Consider the following 25,310-nt stretch of genomic DNA (forward strand, 5'->3'; position numbering starts at 1 on the left):
GATGATAAACTATAGTCACCCTACCTTTACACACTCTCATAGGACACTATACTTTCTACTCACAGCATACAATGTAGTTCTAATCAAACCTGTGTTTATTTTGATGTCCCTTCCCCAACTAGATAGAAGCTCCACAAAGACAGGGACCACGTCTTCTGATTCTGCTCTGCAGGAAACACAGAGCCTGGTAGGGTGGCAGACACACCAGAAGTATTTGTTGAATGACTCAGATGAGCAGGACTCCAAGGAGCCACGACTCGGGCTGCCCTGCTCTGATGAACACCAGGCACAGGCACACGGACCACACTTTAGGGCCACAGCAGCTACTGTTACCTGAAAACTGGGTTCACCTCTTGGTGGGTGTCAAGCCAAAACACACAACACATAAGAGCAGGAGAAGGAAGGATTTATTTCTTGTAATAAGTAAGGAGAACACCAGGGATTTTCCCAAAGCAGTGTCTCCCTGAACAGCAAGACTGGGGAAGTTTTAAGCTAAGGGTACATGCATATTCATGAAAGGATTGGAGCAGAGAACTCAGCAAAGAATTGGGGCAAAGGTCAGCAGAGTCCAAGCTTTAGTTGATGGAAGTCACAATGGTCAGCAAAGGTCAGCATCATCATTGCTTAGGCTTTAGTTTGTCTGGTGGTCCAGCGCTTAAGGGGGCTTGGATCCTGCAAAACAGGTCAAGAATGTACTTCAGGCTAATCTTTACCTTTACAACTGATTTATTCTTTCCCATACACTGTGTAGTTATTTCCCTGATCTGGTAATAGCTGTTTGTTCTCACCTTCTTTTGTTCCCTGAAAATAATGAACTACTGAGGCCTATTCCTGTGCAAGGACAAGCACTGTGGCCAGGCTCCAATCACAAAATGGTTTAGGCCTAAAATGGCTTGTCTTGTGTCAAGAAAGCGATGCCTGTTTCTCTTCCTCCCAGGACTCCCTACCCTATCTGCCTACACTATGGCTGACCCCTTGGAGGGAGGAAGCAGTGGGGAGGAAGACCTGGGGAGTATCTGAGAAACCCCCCGCCTGCCACCCCAAGAAGAATGGCTGCCCAAAGACTCAAAGGACAAAGACTTGGGGCCATGCTGAATGTGAAAAGAAAAGTGACTTTATTTTGAACTCCCAAGTGAGCAAAATGGGGCAAAGGAACATCCTGGCCCCTGAATCTTAGCCTTTATCTGTTAGTCCCTGTGTTAGTCAAGCTAGGCTAAGGGCTGAACTGCTCCAGTCTCAGCAGAAGGCCACTGCTCACCCACACAACAGGTGAGCTCAATACAAGTGTTTGGGGTGATCTCTTTCCATCTTGTAGGTCCCACCACCCCCCAGAACTCGGGGTCCTTGGCTAGGTGTCTACTCCCAGCCAGAGGAAGCCGCTTGGAGGGGAATTCAGGTTCCTATCGGCCAGGTCTGTGGCTTATGTCACTTCTGGCCACATTCCACTGGCCAAAATCAATCATGTGGAACAGCTAACCACAAAGGAGACTGGGAAAAGTGGTCTATGTGCCTGGGAGGAAATGGAATAAAATTGGTAAATAAGGAGCTATAGGGACTTTCCTGTCAGTCCAGTGGTTAGGAATCTGCGCTTCCACTGCAGGGGGCATGGGTTTGATTCCTGGTCAAGGAATAAGATCCTGCAAGGTGTGGCAAAAAAAAAAAAGGGGGGGGGGGTTGGGGGTGGGGGAGGGAGAGCTATAAGATTTCTTCCTAAAAATTAAAGACAAAAAAAGCTATATTCATTTCCTAGGGCTCCTGTAAAAAAGCATTACAAACTGGAGGGCTTAAAACAACAGAAACTTATTATCTCACAGTTCTAGAGGCCAGAAGTCTGAAATCAAGGTGTCAATAGGTGGAGCTCCCTCTGAAGAATTCAGAAGAAAATCTGTCCCATGCCTGTTAGCCTCTGGTGTCACCCACAATCCTTGGTATCTCTCTGCTTGCCCCGCATAACTTCAGCCTCTGCTTCTATCATTACATAGTGCTTTCCTCACGTTTCTCTGTGTCTCTCCTCTTCTTACAAGGACTCCAATCATATCGGACTCAGTGCCCACCCTAAATCATCTTAACTGACATCTTAATTACATCTGCAAAGACCCTATTTCTGAATAAGGTCACAATCACAGGTACCAGGGCTCAGGACCTAGATGTATGTCTCTGGGGCACACAATTCAACCCATAAGAAAAACAAAGAGAATAAACTTTAAAGGCTCTTGAGACATTCTCACATTGCTCCCAAAAAGCTCATTCCAATTTGCCTGCAGACCAGCAGAGTACCAGTATTATTGTCCCCAAAACGAGTAAGAGTATTTTGGCTTTCTTCCTGAGTTTTATTATCTTGATTTTTGCAAATTCGATAAGTGAACAACAGCATCTCATTTGCATTTTGGTAATGAAAGACACAGAAAGGGCGCAAGGCGCTCAGGGCTCAGGTCATCTGTTACAACTGAAGGATGGCAGACGGTCAGGACCAAGTGCTGGGGACAAAGATGAACTGGACCAGTGTTTGCGGAGCCCTCAGGGCAGGCCCGCCTGGGAACCAGAGGATGCTTGCTGAGCTGGGAGCAGCCATCACAGGATACCACCCAGCAGGGATGAAGGAACATTTAAGTAGTTCTCTTCTTGCAGAAAGCAAATATCAGAAGGCAGAGAGGACAGATATTTCCATTTATCCACCTGAAATTAATGTTTCCAGCGAGCAGCCTGGATGGCTTTCTGCAGACAGCCAAGCTGCCGAGGCTGGGAGAGGCCTGTCTGGTTTGCTTGTCACAATGGCAGTTCAGGCTGATGGTTTCTGAGGATGAACGTGGCAGCAGCCACTCTGAGCAAGCCATCACGAGGCCGTCGGTGCCACCACATGTCAGAACACTCTGTGCTCGGTCCAGAATAACCCCCGCCCCCGTGAATTATTCACACCAGCCACCTTATGATATGTGATCACATTCCAGGCAGAATGTCAGCGGGGGGAAAATTTGTAAATGTAATTTGTATTCTCAATTTTTGTCATAGTTTTGGTCGTTATTTTCCCCTCATAACTCTCCATCTTCCTCCCATATTTTCCCTTCTCGAGCTTTTAATCAGAGGGATCTGTCAAGAGTGACTCGGAAAGTCTCTGCCTTTCCTCAGAATGTGCTCTCTCCGGTGGCAGAGCGCGCAGCCTCCAATCTCCAAGTTTATGTTTATGATACATATTTTTATTACCTTTGAGTGAAAGTGATTGCTATGGTTATCTCCTTCTGAAATATATATTTGCCTTTCATTTATTTTGAGTATAGCTTGAATTTTTATGCATCTTTCAATCCCTGTTCCCCAAAGAGGGGGTGCCTCTGTTCTCCCTGCAGCGCAATTGCCCCCTTCACAGCATCCCCAGAGGGACAGTCTTCCTTCTCTTCTCCTGTGGGCACCACCCACTGCCGAGTAAGCCTGAGGAGGGCTTTCCAGGGGCTTCTGAGAACCCAGCTCTTATTATAGCAAAGGGTTGAGAGAGTGAGCTTGAAACGGGGGGGAAAAAGTATAACTGTCAAGCTGATTTCCACTGGATTAAAAAGATCTTTATGATGAGAGCTGTGAGGAGGGCCCCAGGCCGATTCAGAAACTCATTTCCAGAACCCGAGGCTGCATCACTGACTTAAAAGCATGCAAGGTTGACAACAAAATCAAAGCCAGAACCCCCCATCTCGGGTCTAAGGGTCTGTAATTCCCACTTCCCTTTAGCTTTTCAGCATAGCCACAACCACCATGCAATCTCCCCCCAAGCACTTGGTTAGACCACAGAGGTAATGAGCTCCACTGAGAAGGCTGAATTTCTTGTGAGCCAATTTACTTTCCAAAAAGACAAGTTGGACCTTGGAACCCTTCACTATGACCCTGACACCACCCCATGTGTGGGCCTGTGGAAGAGAGAGGCAGAGCTGGGCAAACAGGCTGAAAGTTGACCGGGCTGCGAGTTGCTCCCGCCCTGGGTCTCTGCTCCCCAGATGCTGGTGGAAACTAAGGAAGGCGGGAAGAGTTTGACTCGGGAATCAGAGGAGGTAAAGGTGATGGAGGGCTGGCACATGCTCCTAGCTGTCTGGAGCGGAGTTGGGCCCAGTTAGGTGGGACAGGGTACCAGCTGCAGGAGCTGGGACTGGGGGGATTTTGGGGACTCTGGGCATAAGCAGGGCCACTTGGGGGCCAGGTGATATGGCATAGTGCTGAGGGGGTCATTCTCCAAAAAGCAACTTAGGTGTGTCCAGGAAGCACACAGGCACAGTCATAGGCTCTCCCTCGAGGCTGAGAGCAGAGGCAGGTGATATCAAACCACAGCAGGATGACCAGGAGAAACAACAATCCTCCGGGTGACCACCTGGTTTGTGAGCTCATTTGAGGCTCCTGGGGGATGTGGGGCTGTATTGCTGTAATTTGGGACAGGGACTGTGGGTACAGGGGGGACAGAGGGAGGGACTTTGGGCAACTGCTGTTCTGTAAATTGTAACATTGGGTGACATGTGTGAAATGACTGCGTTTACTCCTGCACTATCACAGCTGTTCATGTAAGCAAGCACCGACCTGTCCCCACACAGCGTTCCTCAGCCTCAGCACTACTGACCTTTTGGGCAAATGATTCTGTTTTGTTTTGTTTTGTTTTTGTATTTTAGCATTTTTTAAACATTGTGGTAAATATATATAACACTTTCACCCCTTTCTCAGTGTGTAGTTTAGTGGTATTGTATACATTCACAGTGTTATGCAACCATCACTACCATCATCTCCAGAACTTTTTCACCTTCCCAAATGGAAAGGCTGTCCCCGTTGAACACTGACTCCCCATGCTCCCCTCCCCCCAGCCCCTGGCACCCACCCTCCTACTTTCCATGTCTATGGATCTGACTGATTTAGAGACATCATATAAGTGGAATCAGACAGTCTTTGTTCTTCTGTGTCTGGCTTATTTCACTAAGCATAATGTCCTCAAGTTTCATCCGTGTCGTAGCAGGTATCAGGTGTTCCTTCCTCATAAGGCTGAACACTATTCTGGGCAAATGATTCTCTGTTGTGGGGTGTTCTGTGCACTGTAGGACGTTTAGCATCATCCCCAGGCTCTACCCACTTGTTGCTAGAAGCACTTTCCTCCTCTCAATTGTGACAACCCAATATGGCTCCAGAATTTGCCAGATGTGTCCATGGTCAAGAAGCAGAGCTCGGTGCACAGTCATCTCTGAAGACTTGAGTCTCTCCGTGTACCTGAGCTCCAGGAAGGGGCAGGGGCACCTCAGGAATGTGTCCCCAGCCCCCAGCAGCAGCCCAGCTCCCAATCCTGTCAGGAAGTTCCAGCCACAAGCATTCCATGTCAAGATCACTTAATAACATTAGGGCAAATTTTCAAAATCGCCATTTTTAATAATTTTTTAGAAACCTCTCTTTTCTTAAATCCATATTAAGCATATGGCAAACCATGTGCTGGCTGCATCGCCTCCTGCAAACTCAGTGCTGGCCTCTTGTTTTTTACCTTCCATCTGGGGAGACATAAATCCTACTTAGAGTCGAACCTCAGGAGATGTGAGAAGCATATACGAGTCAAAGATAAACACCCTGCTTTGCCCTTGGACACATAAGCTGGATTTTCTTCAGTAATCCAGGCCCTTCTCAGAAACAGCCAAGAGCAAGGAAACTTTACAGCACGATCCATAATCACACACGCACACACACAAATGCATGCACATCAAAAAGAGTGAGTCTGGCAGTCGAGGCAGCTGACAGCCACAACTCGGGCAGAATTTCAGCACGCCGCTTCCTCCTCCTAGACCCTGCCAGCACAGCTCGGGCTGATCCACACAAATTCCACATTTCCACTCAAGCCCCATATAGCTCTGCTAATACCCATCAGCCAGCAGACAAAATCTTTTATTTCCTAGTAAGCCTAGAACAAAAAAGATGCATTTGCACGGGCTTTGGGAATAAAGGAGAGACACTGGAGGCCCTCAGGATTATCTTGGCAGAGAATGCATTTTGTTCACTCGTGTATGGTTCGTCAGGCATTGATGAAGAGTCACAGGATTTGGGAACTGGGATCAATTAGAGCACCTTAGAGTGGAAACAGATAAATCTACCTTCCAGGGCCAGGAGCAGTGGCCATCCAGCTTTTGTTGGAACATTCCAGAGAGGTGGCAGATTTTTTCCCCCATTCTTCACCCCCCCTGTGTCCCCATCCTCTGTCACATGACCTGTGGCTCTTCCCACAGAGGCTGAATGTGCTTCCCTGACCCCGGACTTTAGACTTGGCCTTGAGACTTGATTTGGCCAGTGAGATGTTAATAGAGTAGCAAAAGCAGGGGCTGGGAACATGCTGGGGGGTAGACACTCCACCTTGTTCATCTCTTTCTCCAGAGCAAGAAGCCACCCCAGTGAAGCCACCCACCTGAGGAGGGTGAGAGACCAAGCTGCCACATGAGGCAGCCCCAGCCATTCCCAGATCCAGGTGCTGCCGTGTGCAGCCAAGAGTCAGGCTGGCTTGTTATGCCTCGTTATTGGGCCAATAGCTGACCAGTACAGACAGTGCAATACCATGCTTTTGGGGGTGGGCCTCTTTTTTTTTTTTCCTCTTCAATTTATTTATTTATTTGGTTGTGCCAGGCAGCCTCAACCAATAGTTTTGGCAGGCAGGCTCGTTAGTTGTGGCATAAGAACGCTTAATTGCAGCATGCATGCAGGATCTAGTTCGCTGACCAGGGATCAAACCCGGGGCCACTGAATTGGGAGAGTGGAGCCTTAACCACTGCGCCACCAGGGAAGTCCCTCACCATCACTCTTATGAGGAACTCTTATGAATGGTGTCAATGAGGATAGCTCATCTTGACAAGGATGGCATTGCCTTGTTGATATTATTGTCATCAGATGGTGACATTTCTGCTGTGCTGGCTTTGTCCCTCTCTACCAGACAGTGGGTGAACCTGGCCACTGAAATGATCCAGAACGAGGGTAGTCAGTCCTGGATTCAGCTGCCTGGCAGCTAGTTTGTGATAGCTCTCAAGTCTCCCCTGCATCGCCCTCCCTCCTTGGGATGGAGGGGGAGATACCACTTATGGAGAAGATTGGTCCTGGCACTCAGGGTGTCCACACAACTGAGGAACTTCACAGAGTGAGGGATGATCAAGCCAGAGGCAGGTCATGTTGGAGGAGGCGGAGCCCTCACTGCAGCCCGGCAGCTCTGGTGACCCTGCCCTCCTCCCCGTGCCCTCTGGCTCCCATCACAAGTGCCCTGTCATGAACAGACGCTTGTACCCCCAGGTTCTTGTCAGCATCACTCACAACTACCCAAAGGTAGAAGCAACACAAGCACCCATTGATAGATGAATGGATAAACAAAGTACGGTCCATCCATTCAATGGAGTATTATTCAACCATAAAAGGAAGGAATCTCAACACAGGCTGCAATGTGGATGAACTTTGAGGACATTAGGCTCAGTGAAATCAGCCACTCCAAAATACAAATACTGTATGATTCCACTTATATGAGGTCCCTACAGGAGTCAAATTCACAGAGACAGAAAGGAGGATGGTGGTTTTCAGGGGCTGGGGAACGGGAATGGGGATCTATTGTGTAACAGGCACAGAGTCCTAATTTGGGATGATGACAAATTTCCGGAGGGTGGTGATGGTTGCACAACAACGTGAATATGCTCAATGCCACTGACCATACACTTAAAATGGTTAAAATGGAAAGTTTTATGTTGTAAATAGCTTACCACAATTTTAAAAAATAACCTGTCCTATATACCAGCTCCTTGAGAGCCAGCTCCCACCTGGCTGTCAGACAGCAAGCCCACCTGGGAAGTGGAACCGTCGCAGGGCGGGCATGGGGAAGGCACTGCTGCCGCCGCCACACCTTTCCTCCTTGGTTTCCGCAGGAATCTCTAGCACCCTCATTGCTTTAACGCAAATGAAGGACTGCTAACAGGGACCAGCCAGGCATAGGGGCGGGCCAGTAGGAAAATACTGGGGCTGATGCTCCTGTGATCCCACAGAAGCAGCAGCCCGCGGGCTGTGGCAAGTCTGCATGGGGCATGCTTAGTGCACACTCTCAGCAGGAGGGAGGGCTCTCTGTGGCTGGCATCCGGCTGAAAGTTGGAACCTAAGCAGGTGGGGTCCCAGTTGCTGATCCTCCTCCTGGTTGCTGAGTGTGTCAGGGCTTGTCCTTCATGACATCATTCCTGTGTTGTCACAACATTCTCCTCTTGCTTTAAAAGAACAACCTTCACTTGATCCTACTGCCCAAGAACTTTTCTCTAAGATTCCGCCAGGCTACAGAGGGCAAATGAGAATGTAGGCTGTAAATCAGGAGCCCTCATGACATTTAGATTCATTAATCCATCAAAAGAAGATTTGCTACCTCTTAGCATCCAGAGAGAGACCAGAAATCCTCTCCCATGATTGCCCGGAGGCTCAGGCACCACAATACTACTACTCAGCGATTTGTATTGGGACCTTCAGGAATTCACGGGATGTCAGTGCTCTTCCCTACACCTATCACTTGCAGTTGTACCAACACCCCCAACCCAGAGGGAGTTTGTTACCAGGTGCCTTTGCTTGTCCCCAGATTGTTCGTGAGGGAAGAAGCTAATCTTGAAATGTTCAGGAGAACATAAGCCACCACTGTAACCTACAGGATCCAAACAACCTTCCAGACTGGGAATTCTTTGAGAGCCCGAGCCATCTCTGTCCTCCAGCAATTAGCCCTGGGCCTGGCAATGGATGGGTGGATGGCTGGGTGGGGGGTGGATAGAAGGATGGATGGGTGGATGAGCGGAGGAGTGAATGGCTGGATAGGTGGCTGGATGGTAGATGGATGGATAGATGGATAGATGAATGGGTGAATGGATGGATGGATGAATGGACAGCTGGGAGGTGGATGGACGAATGGATGGATGGATGGATGGATAGATGGATGGATGGATAGGTGGATGGATGAGTAGATGAATAAATGAATCTCTAGCCAAGGAGCAGAAGTTCTTGCTCAGAATCTACCTCAGTAGCCTTGTAACTTCCCTTATTTGTAAAATTGGGTGAGAGTAGTTCTTTTTCTACCCATCTGATAAGGTTGTTGTGAGAAAAAAATTAGATGATATAAAATCCTTTGGCTACCTCTATGGAATTATACAAATGAGAGGAAGTATCATTCAAAAGAAAATGCTTTCTTCAACCTAATAGGAGAACTCATTGATTCTATCAATGACTTAGCGAATCCTCTTGAGCGAAACAGCACATTCTGAGTTTTTCGGAGGCAGAATTCAAAACAGTGGAGACTTGATCAACAAGCCATCTCACCTTAGACAGGACTGAACATTACATTATATTATTACACTTGTACCTCCTACTAGACTGTGAGCTTATGGAGGGCAGTACTATTTCTTAGACCTATAATCTCCCCCGTCTGTAAAAATGAGTAACTAATAGGCATTCTGATACCTACTACAGTGAAAACCAAATCTTATCATGAAAAAAGACATGACTTTACAAAGAGAAAACAATGCAAAAACACGAGCATAAAATACCTGTATAAAATGTGTCCTTGTACAACTCTAAATTTAGAAATAAACATTTGAAGTGGCTTTTTACCCATTTAAGCCTTATATTAAAGATGGACATGGGACTTGTGTGATCATGAGAGGGGAGTGGGCACGTGGAGGGGAGGTACATGAGACAGTCTACACAAAGAGCCTGATGCAGTGACTGACATATAAAAATATTCCATTCATAGCAGCTTATTATGGTCTCCGTCACTTGGGGGTCACCTGCCACTGTGGTTCCAAACCCTCTGTCTTCTTTCCCTGTCTCTCTGGCCTCCTCTCCCCTTTGAATGGGGTGGGAGGTGGTGAGGGCAGTCCAGGTTAGAGGAGGGACAGGAGCATCCAGCCACACAGGAGGGGCTGATATCCCTGCGTCAATGACCCCGTCTACTCCCCTCCCAACTCCAGGCATCATCCAGCTGGACCCCAACTGCCAGGGCTGGAGGGTAAAGCGTTCACTTCTCCTGGGTGTACAAGGGAATGCAGAACCATCGCTGGACTTGTCTGGGGTTCTGGACCAAGATGGTCAAGCTGGACTCGGAAAGAAAAGGGATGTGACTGCCACGGACTTATTCTCAGAGCACCCCCAACCTGCTGGCAGCCGCCTGCTGCAGGGTCACTGGGGGACAGGAACAAGGGAACATAGTGGCGGTTTGTATGCATGACAGCTCTATGAAAAGGGCATAACATTTACTTTAGCAAATTTGGGACTGGGGATTGGTGAACTGACCAAAGTTGGTAAATATCAAGGGTTAAGCAGCAGGACCCCCATTATCTACCCTGCCTCCGAGTTGCAGACATCAGGCTCCCTAAAGGACAGGAGCTGGGGGTCAGCAGGGACTCAGCCACATTAGAATTCCTAATATCACAGTCTCACACTTGAGGATGAAATGAAACAGCTCTATTTTAACTACATAATGTCCCCGGGAGCTGGACCCCAAATGATCTCTAATTATTACAGAAATCTCTGATTTCTGGGCTGGTTTCCAAGGCCACTATTGTGGCCATTCATCAGAGGCAGCCACAGCTGGGGGTCCTGGACTGATGGAGAATCAGACACTGGGGAAGTGGGAAGTTGCAGGAGGCCCACTGTGGGCTGAGGACCCACCCTGTGCTCTGGGCTCAAGACATTTAACCACCAGTTGAGCAGAACAGATGCCCATGAAGCCTGGTACCTGGTGCAACGGCCAAGGGTCCCAGGGAATTTCTGGCTCTCTCACCACCTTCACTGAGAGAGTCTCACAGGAGGCCCCTCCCAACCCCCACCAGAAGAGCTCATTCAGAAGTAGAAAGGGGACTTGTCTTTGGCTGTCACAAGTCTGGGGACACTATGGTGCTGAGTGGGCAGAGACCAGGGATGCCAAATGTCCCACAACTGCACACACAGCATCACTGTGGTCGTTAAATTTTCTGTGTCAGCTTAGCTGGGCCATGGTGCCCAGTTGTGTGGTCAAATACCATCTAGACGTTGCTGTGAAGGTACTTTTCAGGTAAGATTAACATTTAATTCAGCAGACTTTGAGTAGAGTAGATGACTCTCCCTAACGTGGGTGGGTCTCATCAAATCAGTTGAAGGCCTTAAGAGAAAAGAGTGAGGTTCCCAGAAGAGAAAGGAATTTTGCCCCCAGACTGCCGTTGGGCTCAAGACTGCTACATCAACTCGTGCTGGAATATTCAGCCTGCCAGCCTGCCTCGCAGGCTTCGGATGGGCCAGCGCCACAAACTCAGGAGCCAATTCTTTAAAATAAGTCCTCTCTCTCTCCCCGCCCCCTCTCTCTATATATATCCTACTGATTCTGTTTCTCTGGAGGAAGCTGACTAATATAAACCCCCTGCCCCAAATACCAACAGGGGCTCCCAGAAAGCCACCGAGTGGCCTGGCCCAGTCCCACACAGACACCCTGCTCCTTGCCTCTGCAATGAAAGGACAGGATGGATGGACACTCTGCACTAAAGTTCTGTGATTAGACATTAAAAGTGAACCCCATGGGGCCGTGTGTAGGAAAGGGCCTGACATGGAGAGGAGGCAACAGTTCCAGGTCACAAAATGAGGCTGGGTCCCCTTGAAGCTGGCCTGTGAGCCTGCCCACTGGCCCCCAAAGACCAGCAGCCCCTTTTGCAAATGGCTCCAGCCCATAGCCCTTCTCCCACACACGTAGAGGCTCGATCTCTAGTTAATTGTCAAGCTGGATTGTTCGAGGCAACAAAAACCACAAAATCTCTTCAGTATGAAGTTCCCACGGTGGATTTCTGGCCTGTATTTTCTAGTCAAATAGTCCCGGAGATTGTGTTTGTTCTAAAACCTCACAGCATGACCTTGCTGGGAAGAGCAATTGTGGATGGAGCAGGGGAAAGCCGAGGAAAGATTAGTTCCGAGGAGCAGAGGTGTCTATGACCTCAGTCACCAGCCCCCTTGGGAGAGCTTTATGGACTGGCCTGAGTATTTAGAAAGCCCGGCTCTCCTGGGTGGCTCCAACCAAAGCAGCTGTAGTCCAGTGGAGGAACCTGCATTCTTGACTCAGACGACCTGGGTTCTAGCCACTAATTTGCCACGTGAACTTGGACGCATCGCTTGCCCCCTGGGTCTCAGCTTCCCCATCTGGAACATAGGCATCAAGGTCTATGGGTGTTGGTGTCCCCAGTAGCCATCATGATGCTGTTCTGGGGGTTCTCAGCAGCCGCCCTGCAGCACAGTCTGCGGTCCTCACATCCCACCCATGCTTGCTCCACACCAGCCTCGCTAGTCTCCATGTGAACAGACAGCCCACTTCTGTGAAATAAAAGCCTCCCATGAACAAGAAAGCTCAAGGTACCAAAGTACTTGATGACTCCAGAGCAAACCCAAGATGCAGTGGCGAAAAGAAAGGTGATGAGAAATCCAGGAGTGGCAAAATCTTCACCAGGAAGTTCTGCTCCAAGTGTGGAGCCCCTGGTCTGAGCCTTGAGGAGAAGAATGGATGGCGTCCAAGGCATACATAGAGGGTAGTGGGGATGAGAAGGGGTTACGTCAGGGGTTTCATCTCCCCAAAAAGGAAGGAATGAGCACTCAAAATGCAGGAGAAAATGGAGTGACTCTGAGAAAGGCCTGGTCCAATGTATGCAAATGAAAATGAAGAGGAGTGATTCTGAACCCCTGTCGGGGTGACAGAGCCCAGGTAAGCGGTCCTGCAAGGAGCCCGGAGCCTCAGAACCTCGAGAATGAGGAGCCAGGCCCTGCCCTGCTTGCCATGCAGTGTTCATGTGCATGTGCTTTCAAGTGCAGAGCATCACTCTGGGGCCAAAGTCTGAGACATGAGACAATTACTGCCTTGGAGCGGAATGAAAGACCACCAACCAGGGCAGTGCAAAACTGGAGTGTGGCTTGGAAGCAGGGGTGTCCCAGGAAGGCAAGCCAGCATCCCCCTTCTCCCCAGGATGGAGAGACTGCAGAAGCCTGCGAGTGAGACAGGGCCAAGCACAGAATCCAAAGTCAGGAAGCAGTAGAGGGGGACCCTCGCAGAGGCGGGGAGCGGGGCCAAGTGCTGTGAATGAGGAAGCCTCACCCAGCACAGCGGATGATCTCTAAAGCAGATAAATCAAGAAGTGGCGTGATGAGCATGTTATTTAGGCTCGCGGAGGGGACCGCCATATAATTAAAAATGAAACAGTTAAAAGTGCTTGCCTTCAGGGCCGGGAAAGGAGGAACAGGAGGAGGGTTCACTATAAACCTCTCTGAACTGTTTGACTTTTTTTTTTTTCTTTTTTAATTTAATTTTTCAAAAGAGCGCATGCATGATAAAAGCAGGAAAGAAAAGGAGGAAGCCTAACCTTCAATTCCAGCTTTGCATGGTTGAGGCCCTTTTAGCTGCTGCTGAGTCTGTGTGACTCAGTGCTGGGTATCCTCCCCCACCATGGATTCCCCCACCCCAGTCTCCCACAGGTCTGCCCCACAGCCCACTGAGAAGGTGGACCTTACCTTGGCCATTTTAAATGGAGAAGTCTTGGGAGTTCCCTGGTGGTCGAGTGGACTTGGAGCTTTCACAGCCTTGGGCTGGGGTTCAATCCTTGGTCAGGGAATTAAGATCCTGCAAGCCATGTGGCCAAAATAAATTAATTAATTAAATAGACAAGTCTGTAGCGAGGGATGGAGCAGGCAGGCTGCAGGAAAAAGAAAAATCAACCATGTGGAAGTACTTTCTAAGCCCTCAGCTCTAGGGACTTCCCTGGTGGTCCAGTGGTTAAGACCTTGCCTTCCAGTGCAGGTGGTGCAGGTTTGATCCCTGGTTGAAGAGCTAAGATCTCACATGCGTCGCAGCCAAAAACAAACAAACAAACATACAAAAACATAAAACAGAAGCAACATTGTAACAAATTCAATGAAGACTTTAAAAATGGTCCACATCAGGGACTTCCTAGATGGCGCAGTGGATAAGAATCTGCCTGCCAATGCAGGGGACATGGGTTCGATCCCTGCCCCAGGGAGATACCACATTCTGCGGAGCAACTAAGCCTGTGCACCACAACTACTGAACCTGTGTTCTAGGGCCCATGAGCCACAACTACTGAGCCCACGTGCTGCAACTACGGAAGCTCACGTGCCTAGAGCCCGTGCTCCACAACGAGAAGCCACTGTAATGAGAAGCCCGCACACTGCAACAAAGAGTAACCCCTGCTCACCGCAACTAGAGAAAGCCCGTGTGCCGCAATGAAGACCCAACGTAGCCAACAAATAAATAAATTCATTTATTAAAAAAAAATAGTCCACATCAAAAAAACAAATAAATAAATAAAAATCTGAGCCTTCAGCTCTAGGAAGGCAGCAGGGATTCATCTTACTGGTAACAGCATCTTGGAAAGCATCGTCATCATTGCTGCCTGTGTTCTCTGGTGATGGGGATTCAGAGGGGTTGGGTCCAGGTCCCATCTCTATCCTCCTGTCCCGCATTCCACCATCAAGTGATGATGCTACTGAGCCTGGCTGGATCAAGGAGAATGAGCACGAGGCCAAGTTAGGACCAGTCAGGGTTCAAACCACAGCTCCACTTCTCAGAGGCTCTGGCCTTGGCATGTCTTTGAGGTTTCCCATACACCTTCCCCAGGAGCCCCTACCAAAGAGGCCAGATCCATTTCTACTCCCACCAACAGCATAGAAAGGTGAGGTTGGCTCATCCAGCTGTGGGCCCTTGAAACTTCTGCCAGCTGGTCTGCGGATGACCCAGCACGTGGGGGGTGGGGTCTGCAGTCCCTGCTGAGCTGTCATGAGAGGGCACTGCCCCATCCATGCACATCTGAGCACCATCCACAGACAGCAAACGAGTCTGGCCCAAACCGGGGTGACACACTCAGGACAGGAGGCAGGTGTGCTTAGTGATGTTTTCAGTTATTACTTTACATTGTGGTAAAATACAGATAACATAAAATTGACCACATTAACCATTTTAAGTGTACAGTTCAGAAGTATTAAGTACATTCACATTGTTGTGCAACCATCATCACCATCCATCTCCAGAGCTCCTTCATCTTTCCAAACTGAAACTCTGTCCCCATTAAACACTAACTCCCCATTTCCCCTCCCCCATCCCCTGGCATCCACCATTCCACTGTGTCTCTATGAATTTGGCTACCCCAGGAACCTCATATAAGTAGAATCATAGAGTGTTTATATTCTTGTGTCTGGCTTATTTCACTTAGCATAATGCCTTCAAGGTTCATCTACATTGTAGCATATGTTAGAATTTCCTTCATTTTTAAGACTGAATAATTTTCTGTTGTGTGGATGGACCACATTTTGTTTATCCAGTCATCCACTGATGGATATTTGGGTTGCTTCCACCTTTTGGCTGTTGTGAATAATGCTGCCATGAACATGGGTATGCACATATCTCTTCAAGATTGTGCTTACTTTGGGGGACATTGGCTGTTCACATAAGGGCCCTTTCTCTTACAGAATTTAAAAGTACTTGTTTGAAAATCAGCCCAGCGGGATGTCCCTGGTGGCACAATGGTTAAGAATTCACCAATGCAGAGGATACACTTTGAGCCCTGGTTTGGGAAGATCCCAAATGCTGCGGAGCAACTAAGCTCCGGTGCCACAACTACTGAGCCTGTGTGCCACAACTGCTGAGCCCATGTGCTGCAACTACTGAAGCCTGTGCACCTAGAGCCCATGCTCCTCAACATGAGAAGCCACCGCAATGAGAAGCCCACACGCCGCAACAAAGAGTAGCCCCTGCTCACTGCAACTAGAGAAAGCCCACGTGCAGCTGAGAAGACCCAATGCAGCCAATAAATGAATAAACAAAAAACAAACCAACTAAATAAAGAAACAAAAAACAAACTAAAAAAATAAAATAAAATCAGCCCAGCAACCACAGTGGAGCTTTTCCCCAGCCCTGGCTAATGCTAAGAATATTTTACCTAATCTATTCAGGAGGGCATTTCTATGCTTACCCCCATTCTATTGATAAGGAAACTGAGGCACAGAGAGGCTAAGAGACTCACCCAAGGTCACACATGAAGTAACCTCTGGGGAAGGGTTGGACCAGGGCAGTCTAACGCTTAAGCCCGTGTTCTAAATTATTCTGCTCAATGCTTTTAGTGTCCCCATGAAAAACAGAGAAGCTGGCATAATTGTCATTCTGTGGGAAAACTCAGGTCACAGACAACTTAAGTGGCTCTGAAAGCCACACAGCCTTACCTCTGATTCCCCTTCTGCATCTTAGAATCCACAGTACCATTATTTGCAGACATTCTGACTTCCTTCCCTCCTCCCCTCACTACCTCTTCAGACAGTGTTGCTAGGACTTTACTTTTTCTGAATCCAGCCTGGGTCAGCCATCCCACAGCTCAGTAGAGACATCGTGACATCATCAATCCACAAGAGGCAAACCGTCTGCTGAAACCTGAATGAATCAGAGAAGAGAGAAAGGTTAGGTGGCCAGGGGGAGCTAAAAGCCCCTAAAAGTTTAAAGAGATCCTTCCAAATGGGTGATTGGCTCCCACTGAGATTAGTTTTAATCAATTATTAAGCAATAGTTTAATATTTTAAGAGTTTGCTCAATCACAGAGAAATGAAAACATTTCATGATTTTCTTCCCCCTACCTTCCAAAATAAAAAACCTAAAACAAGTGTAGGTACAGTGGCATGGATTTTTTTTAAATGTTTTCTATTGAAATAATTGGATGTCTTTTTTTAACTTCTTTTGTACCCCCCACAAAGCCTCACCCAACGTGAGCCCCAGTGGGCACTGAGTTCTGATTGCCCAACCTTCTAGCTCCGGCTTTGTTCGAGGAACATTGGGAAACATCATAATGTCCTAAAGTGCCCTGGCTCACTGACAGTGGAGGGGCAGCCTGGCTTCTCAAGGTATTCAGGTGGGTCACGTGGAAGAGCCCAGCCTCGGGTCCTTGAACTCTCACTGTCCATCCTCTGCAGTTCTGGGTTCCCCCACTCCTTCTCCCTGTTCCCCAAGCCCTGCCTTTCCAGCCAATAATGCAGGAACTGGGGAGCAAAGGACAGAGGGCAGCAGGAGAGAAGGATTAAAGCACATTACCACCTATGTGATCAACCCTGGAGTAATGGAGTGACTGGGCTGCCATTTTTATTCTGTGATCAATTCCCCTTTGGAATCTGATACAAGGTGGCTTTTTCTATCCACGCATCCATCCATACCCCCATCCATCCACCCATCCACACATTCATCATCCACTCACCCATCCATCCATCCATCCATCCATCCATCCATCCATCCACCCACCCATCCATCCACCCATCCTTCTATCCACCAATCCATCTATCCATATACCTATCCACCCATCCATCTATCCATCCACCCATTCATCAGGGTGCTGGATGCTAAACCAAAATCTCCTCAAGGTAAGCTGGGCACAAGGGAGAGAGTGGCCCATCCTCAGGGCAGGTGGGCCTCATAGGGAAAGGCCTCTGCACTCAGTCCAAGGAAACCAGATGGGGTGTGGAGTTGCCAGTCCAGGCAGAGAGACCAACACTGAGACATGGGTCCCAAACCCCATTTGGTTCATCTGTCCTAGCTTCCGCATATTCTGCCCCTTCAATATCCAGTTTCCTACCCTGCTGAGTAAGGACACTCAACCATTCTCTTGGGGCCGGCAGAGTGGGGATTACTTTGAAGTGGTCTGCGTGCTGGGCAGATCTCAGCATTTCCTGCCCGCCCCTGTCTTCCATGGGAAGATCACAGGGGGGAGGAGGCGGTCAAGATTGGGAGCTGTTTCTGCAGATTATTCAGATTCATTCACTGTATCTAGATCATGCTGTGTCCTAATTAATGCAGACCTTCAAGGTTGTACTGCATTTGCAAAGTTTTCTGAAATGGGCCAGTGCATTAAACTCCAACTACTTCCGCCTTCCCACCCAGAATTTTCTCTCCATTCCCGAGGCTGCCTCCAGATGCCCCCAGCTTCCACTCACAGAGGGGAATCCTTCTGTACAGCAGGAACACAGGAACTTGCTTTTGGCTTTTCTGAGCTCCGAGCCTCACTAACCAAAGGGCATCAGATAATTGATTTGCCTCCATCATATTCATAGGTGACTAACACGCCCAAGAATTCCCAGGCTGCTCCTGGCTAGGAGTGCTGTCGTTACTGGTGTGGGTTGTTTTCAGTGGACGTCACTGAAGAGGGGGTGAATCCCAGTCAGGAGCTGTGGCTGCAGGGATGCCGGGTGGAGACTTTCCTACAATCTTGGGGTTTGATAACAGGGTTTGCTTTAACTCTTCAGATAGGGGATCTATATATCCTAAAGACAGTATGTAAAATATTTATTAAGAAGAGTATCTATTTTTAACTGGGGTTGATTTCAGTTCTATTATTCATGCAGCCTCGGAGGGCAGGCTTCATGCTTGGCGGCTTGCAGGAGCTGGGAGACCAAGTAGAGGAGAATCTGAAATTGGGGGGATGTCTTGGGGAGAGGGCAGTGGGGGGATTCTGGGTGGGGCTGGGGGGAGCAGCTGATGTCACCTGCCTGATTTCAGCCAGACCTCCACATTCAGGAAACTGTTTTCAGGAGCTGGTGAAAGCTTTGGCCCCGTTATAAACCCAAAGCCATCTGTGCCCCACAGCCAACACTTTCGAGCCTCCCTCTTACAGGAACTGGCCCCAAGCCATGTAGGAATCAAGGAACATGCCCCCTCAGTGCAGAGCCAGGTAAACATCCCTGTTAGAGGTGGGTGCCTGCTTCCACAGCAGCCCCATGCTGACAAGTCTCACAAAACAAGCTGCAACCTGTCAGAATCCAGACCAGGACATGCTCGGCTACCCACAGGGCTGGTGAAGGTGCCAGGGCAGTGACCCGCTGTGAGATGAGCTTCCCTCGCCCTCTGCCCCCAAGATCACCCCAGAGCTGCTGAACATCTGGTCATCCTGGAGCAGGGGTGAAGGGCAGGGGCACGGGGGTTGGTCACCAAGCTTGAATCCGGAGTCCACAGGGACCAGCTCTGGGCCCCGGGTACAGTCCCTCTGTCATTCATAGCCTCAGTGCTCTCACCTGTGAGTGGGGAACCCAAGAACATGCACCACCGCCCTGAGATGTGCTAATCGGCAGAAGATGTTACCATCTGTGCTGCCCCAGCACCAGTGTAGACAGTCAGTGTTCGGCAGTGGATACATGGTCCCTGGGGGCACAGGGCTCTCGCCAGAATGTCCAGGCCTCCATTCTGCATGTGAGGAAGTGATGAGAGATGGGGGGAGATGGACAGACAGATGGACATTCTCATCCGGTGCCAGGCCTTGTGCTCGACACAGGTTATTTCAGTTGAGCCTGTGCACTTTGCATTATTGCTGCCACTTCCAGATGAGGAGTTGGTCCCCTGAAACCCTTCCATCCTTCCTCACACACATGGGGACCCAGCATCAGGGTGGAGGCCCTTAACAGGGTCACGCTCAGGCTGTCACCTGCTGCTCAGCTGTCCAGGGTGCAGATCAGGGCCTCACTTATCTCATTCCCAGAGGTGGACCTAGAGCAGGGCACCCTTGAGAAGCACGTGCTGTGCCAGGCATCTCGAACCCCTGCTCCAGGCTCCAGCACCAGCCTGACCTTGCCCAGCAGAATCAGAGTGGAGGATGAGATCAGGACGGATGAAGGCACAATGCCTGGGGTTTAAAGAACACCAGGGGCGAATACACAGGGACAGAGGCAGGCAGGAACCAGGACAACTAGGTCAGTGCCAGAGGGCCCCATGTAAAACCCAATTACCATGCCTGCTGTGAAGGGAGTGTCAGGGGGCCCCTGGGAAGGTCACTAGGTCAAAGCAGCTCTGGCCCTCGGCTCACTTGGCCCACCCTGGACTGCAACCTGGCTCTCAGCGCACAGATCCCTGGACAGGTCCCCATGGCCACCCAGGGCCCTTACTCCTCAGTGGAGAGCAGGCTGGGAGGGGACGGCAGGAAGACACAGAGCCCTGTCCTACTGCTCCCCTGAGGGGTAAGGGGGAGATACTCGCCCCCTTCTGGGGACCTCCTCAGCTGTCCCTGTGTCCTGCTCTGCCCCACTCTACTTTCACCCTGGGGAGCTCACAGCTGGTGTGAACCCACAGATGCCAGGATGTCACCCACCTCAGGCTGGCCTCACTCTCCAGCCTGCATCCTGGGATGGCCCCTGGGCACCCTAAGTGACGTCCTCTCCTTTGCTGTTCCTCCTCCTGTGCCCACCTTCTACTCCCTTTCAGCTTTGCAGCCCCGAATCTCCTCACCCCCCTTCCCAGTCTCAGCAGCCCCAGGAAACACCCAGGGAATTGTCATAGGGTTTGGGGCCACAGTGACATCCGAGGGGCCTTGATGACTCTCCACACAGTGTGAATTTTTCTCATGGGCATCTAGTTTTGGGTTTTTTTTTTTTAAGTGTTATAAGCATAATAGTAATAGATGAAAATGTGCCATCACAATTTTTAAAGAAAAGAAGACAGAGGCCTGGGGTTGGGTGAGGGTAGAAGCCATCAGTGGTCAGATAAGAACAAAGTAGACTGGGGACCCTCTGAGCCCTCTTAGGTCCAAGCCGGTTGGGTTCAATTAATCCAGCTTGATTCCAGGCCCCCAAGCATCCCACTGCCCCACCCCCTAACTGTGGCCAGCCCCCCGTGCCCACCCCTGCCACTATTGAGCTGTGGGACTCTCTCCGGGGGAGCTTTGCTACCGGCCAATATTCAGTCCCATCTTTGACCTAAAATGAAGTCAGACCCCCTCCCTGCCAGCAGGCAGGCCCAGCACGTCTTCTGTGTTGGGGTGGGAGATGGAAAGACCACAGGGAGCCGGGCCTCACCCTAAACCTCCCACATGGAATGATCCAGAGCAGGACTGAGCTGAAGGCTGCACACGTGCCAACTCCCACGATGGGTGCTGGTGGCTGTGGGCTCAGCTCCTGGGAGTGGAGACTGTTACCGTCTCTATTCTACACACAGGAGACCAAGGTTTATTGAATTGGAGGGACCTACCCATGGGCACAGACGGTGCATGGGGACGAGGACTTGCACCAACAATGACCTGGTGCCAAAGCCCACAGCACAACCGCTGGGGTGCACTGCCTGGCCCAACCCCCAGCTCTGGGGGCCCAAACCCCAGCTCTGCAGGCTCCACGTCCAGCTGGGGGAGGAAGCAGGGCATGGAGAGTAGCACTCAGAGATGTCACCCTCTGGCCTGTCTCACCAGGCTTACTATGCTCCATCCTGGGGGTGGCCTGCCTCACACCCCTCCCAAGCCACCCTGACTGGGGACACATTTCCTATGCCCATCCCCCACTCTGTTTGCAGCCCAGAGAATAAGAGGTACCTGACCCAGAAATGGAGAGCACTAGAGGCTTCTCTCTGTCCCTACGCTCGCTGGCGAGGGCTGCCTTGCAGCATGCCAGGGCGCTGTGGGGTGGACGCACCACTTGAAACTTTCTAATGGCCAAGTTATCGCCTTTATTTACATCCCTCCCTGGAGACCCTCGAGGCTTCCCAGCAGCAAAACACTTTAACAACAGTAAAAGAAGCTGGGATCCCAACCACAGGAATCCTGGAGGCTGCAGACACCAAAAGCCTGCAGCTGGCACTCAGCTCTGTCCCGGAGGGTGGGCTGGGGAGGACAGCCGGGTTCCCTCGTGGAGGGAGGGGTGCAAGTGGGCAGCTGGTGCCGAGGACTCACAAATGGCAAGGAGGAAGTTCAGCCGGACTCTGTGAGTCGCGGCCGCTGCACACCACCTTTGGCCTTGATGGATGGTACTGTGATGGTGAATTGAGACTCTGTTATGTCCAGACACTGTGCCAGGTGCTCCACACACTTCCTCTCCTGCCACCTTCCCAACAATCCCACTTCTTGTTATCACCATATTTCAGACGTGCTTATTTGTGTTAAGAGAGGTAAATTTGTGCAAGGGCCCATAGCTGGTCATCAGTGCAGTAGGATCCCAACCCAGGCTTGATGGGCGTGAAGAGGGTGGCGTGTAGGCAAAGCTGTGCTTCTAACTGTTCAGCCGTATGGCCTTCAGAAGTGGGAAAGTTCTGTTAGTGCTCTTCCCAACACACAAACGACCATACAACCACGCCACCTCTTTCTCCAAAGACCCTCATTTGTGTCTGAAACCCAGGCCCCTTCCACTCCTTTCAACTGCCTTGCCCACATCCAGTGATAAGATAGTCGGTAACAGCTGAAACAGCCTCCTCCACCAGACCAGGATGCTGGTGCAAAGAGTAAAGCCTAAGTGGGATCAAGTTAAGCAGAAAAGATACTTGTTGGATGGTATCAGTTTCCTCAAAGAAAAACAGAAGCCTGGAGAATGAAGCGTGAGCAGGACCCGGGAAGCTGGGCTGACCCCTTGGCCACCACATCAGTCAGGACGGTAGGACGAGGCAGCTGCTAGGTTGTACCACAGTCACAAGTGTCCCTAGATGTCAGTTGCTGCAAATGACAGGTGTCCTTTCTTTTTACCTCCCAAGGTATGTCCCCACAGATCACCTGAGACATCCTTTCACCTCGGTCACTTGGGGATCCAGTTGCTGTGCCAGAGGGACAAGAAAGGGTGATGTGGGGGGCCTGAAACGCCCTGGGCTGAAGTGACGCTTGGGCTCCATTCACTGACCGCAGGAGGCCTCCAGCCACAGGGGACTGTGTGGTTCCACCTGCACAGTGAGATGAAAATATTCGGACAATACGACAAGGACGGTCACCAGAGCCACTTGTCAGCATTGAGGCTCCCTGGGAAGTGAGGAGCCCTTTGGCTCTTGTCAGAAATTGAAGAAGCTTTGGGGGCAGGTCCCTGGCCTCTCCAGCCCGACTGAGCTCTGGGGCAGGACTGGTCCTGGGGAGGGCAGAGCCCGGCATCTCTACCAAGACCAGGAGGCCCTGCTGACCCCCCAGAGAGCTGAGCAGGCCCTGGGGACAGAGGGCACAACAGCAGAAGCCCCCTCTTGCCAAGCCCCCTCATTCAAGGCACAGAGAGCCATCTGGGCCTTCCATGTGGGGAATGGGGGGACCCTCAAAGTCCAGCGGAAGCTGAGGTGGCCGCCAGGGGCAGAGGGTGAGAGGCCCAGGTGCAGAGGGGACCGGAGCCTGCGGTCCTGTGCTCCTGCTGCTGCCTTTGGACTTGCTCATGGTCTGTCTCTCCCCTTGGGAGGCCTTGTCTGGCTCTTCACAGCTGCCTTCCCAGCGCTGGGAGGCGACATGCTCAGTCAAGGCTGGCTGGTGACTGTCCACTTGCCATCCTGGCCCAGTGCTCCCTTCCCCATGATGACAGCAACAACTCTCCTTCAGTGCATCCGTCACAGCTCACCTCTTCCAGAGAGCCTTCTGGAAGGGCTGGGCAAAGGCTACAGAAGAGCTGGAGGCTGGGGTTGGGAGGTGGGGACTCTGGGTCCCTGGAAGAGGCTCTGAGCTCCTCTGTGTGTCCTCAGTTGCTGCATTTGTAATGAGGGGTGAGGAACAATATGACCCAGCAGTTTTCACTTCTGGGTATATATTTAGAATCAGTGAGGGCAGCATCTAGGAGAGAGATCTGTACACCCACCTTTATAGCTGCGTCATGGACGATCACCAAATGGTGGAAGCAACCCAAGTGTCCGTCATCAGGTGAGCAGATGAACCAAATGTGGGCCATCCGTACAATGGAATAGTATTCAGCCTTGAAAAGGAAGAAGTTCTGCCACCTGCTACAACACGAATGGACTTTGAGGACATTATGCTCTGTGAAATAGGTATCACAACAGGACAAATGTGTATGATTCCACTTATATGAGGTCCCTAAAGGAGTCAAATTCATGAAGACAGAAAGTGGAATGATGGGTGCCTGGGCCTGGGGGGAGGAGGGACGGGGAGTTAGAGTTTCACTGGGATAGAATTTCAGTTTGGGAAGATGAAAGCGTTCTGAAGATGGCTGCATAACAATGTGAAGGTACTTAATACCACTGAGACGTATACTTAAAAATGGTTAAAATGGTAAATTTTATGTTATGTATATATTACCACAATTTAAAACATTTTAAAATTTAAATTTAAAAATTTAAAAGGTGGGGAGAGTGCTGTTGTGCAAGGGCCCAGCCTGAAATACTGCCCAGAGGCCCACTTTCCTTCCTTCTCCGTGACTTGGCAGGAGCTCCCTAACTTAGGATCCCTGGCTCAGCGCCTCCTGTACTCCCTTGTGTTATTACTAGTACCTGAGCATCTTGAGGGAGGGAAAGATGAAAAACAATCATAATCAGCATTTACTAAGTTTTACTAATTTATTTCCACATACCAGCACCATTCTGAGAGCTTTATGGGGCCTGTCTAATTTAACTTTTGACATAGCCCAGAGAGGTGAAGTCACCTGTTCAAGGTCACACAGCAGCTGAGCAGGGGAGCCTGCTCTGGCCCAGGCATGATGCTGAAGCTACCTCTCACTTCCAGGGTCCCTGACCATCTTTCCACTACCCAATAGTATCTAGAGCATGCTCCAAGCCAGTGCTCAGAGAGTACCTGGGAAGCAGGCAAAGAAACCAGCAGCGCCCACAGGCCTGAGTCCTGTTTCCTGGACTGCAGCCAGGCCAAGCTGCTCCATTACCAAGTGTGTGCTTTCTAATGCACGGCAGGCCTGCCAGGAAGGAACGGTCTGTCCTTTTTCTATCTGAGTGGCGATGCCAGCCACAATTTCCTGTCTGGATGCACCCCCTGGTCCGAGTATGTTCTCCTTCCCTGGATGGCCCTCAGCTGCCCAGCTATGTGGTCCAGGGGTCTCATCATACCATCAACCAAGCTCACAGATTCTTTGAAAGCCACAATATTTACCTTGTCCTATTGCCCAAGGAATGCAGAAAGGCAGCCCAGGTGATGCAAAGGCCCCACCAGGGTCTGGAGACCCTGGTCCAGCACTGCTCTGCCCCTCTTCTTAGGGAACCTTCAAGTCTCAGATGTTTAGACCCCAGCTCTGGCCCCTGTAGTACTCATGGCTACTGCCCAGGGAAATGGACCCCTCCAGGGGTCTTTGGGACAAGTCTCCCAGCAGGCTGTGGCTGTGGGTGGCCATCACCTCATGTGGGCTTTTGGGACATTGAGGATTCCCCATAAGCCCACCACAAGTAGACACAGACACATGCACTAAAGTGAGTGGTGCCCAAGTCACATCCTAGACACATGGCGTGTGCACGTGGCTGGTGAGACCCCCGTGTGCGGGAGGGGAGGGCACCAAAGCACCTGCCATTGTGGGCACGCCCTGGGCACGCTGTAAATGCTACGGCAGCAAATCAGTTTTACAAAGCAATTTGTCCTCTCTCTCCAGCTGGCCCCAGGAGGCTTAACCTAATCACT

General features: G+C 50.3%; 1 protein-coding gene across 5 annotated transcripts in view; it reads right to left on the bottom strand.

The window, feature by feature from the left end:
* Window positions 1-25,310, bottom strand: part of ENDOV (endonuclease V) — a 94,257-nt gene that overhangs the window by 396 nt on the left and 68,551 nt on the right. Inside the window, exons 10-11 of one of the 5 annotated variants that reach the window (XM_057714075.1) lie at window positions 16,334-16,426; window positions 400-672 (exon numbers count right to left, since the gene is read on the bottom strand). In XM_057714075.1, the coding sequence (XP_057570058.1) occupies window positions 16,371-16,426 (56 nt within the window). In that variant the 3' untranslated portion in view covers window positions 400-672; window positions 16,334-16,370. Of the gene's footprint in view, window positions 1-399; window positions 673-14,289; window positions 14,503-16,221; window positions 16,427-18,179; window positions 18,242-25,310 lie in introns of those variants that run through there. The other 4 variants (XR_009049883.1, XM_057714076.1, XM_057714078.1 and 1 more) reach the window with 4 other exon arrangements.

Source organism: Hippopotamus amphibius, chromosome 17 (genome assembly GCF_030028045.1).
Source record: "Hippopotamus amphibius kiboko isolate mHipAmp2 chromosome 17, mHipAmp2.hap2, whole genome shotgun sequence".
Lineage (NCBI taxonomy): Eukaryota > Metazoa > Chordata > Mammalia > Artiodactyla > Hippopotamidae > Hippopotamus > Hippopotamus amphibius.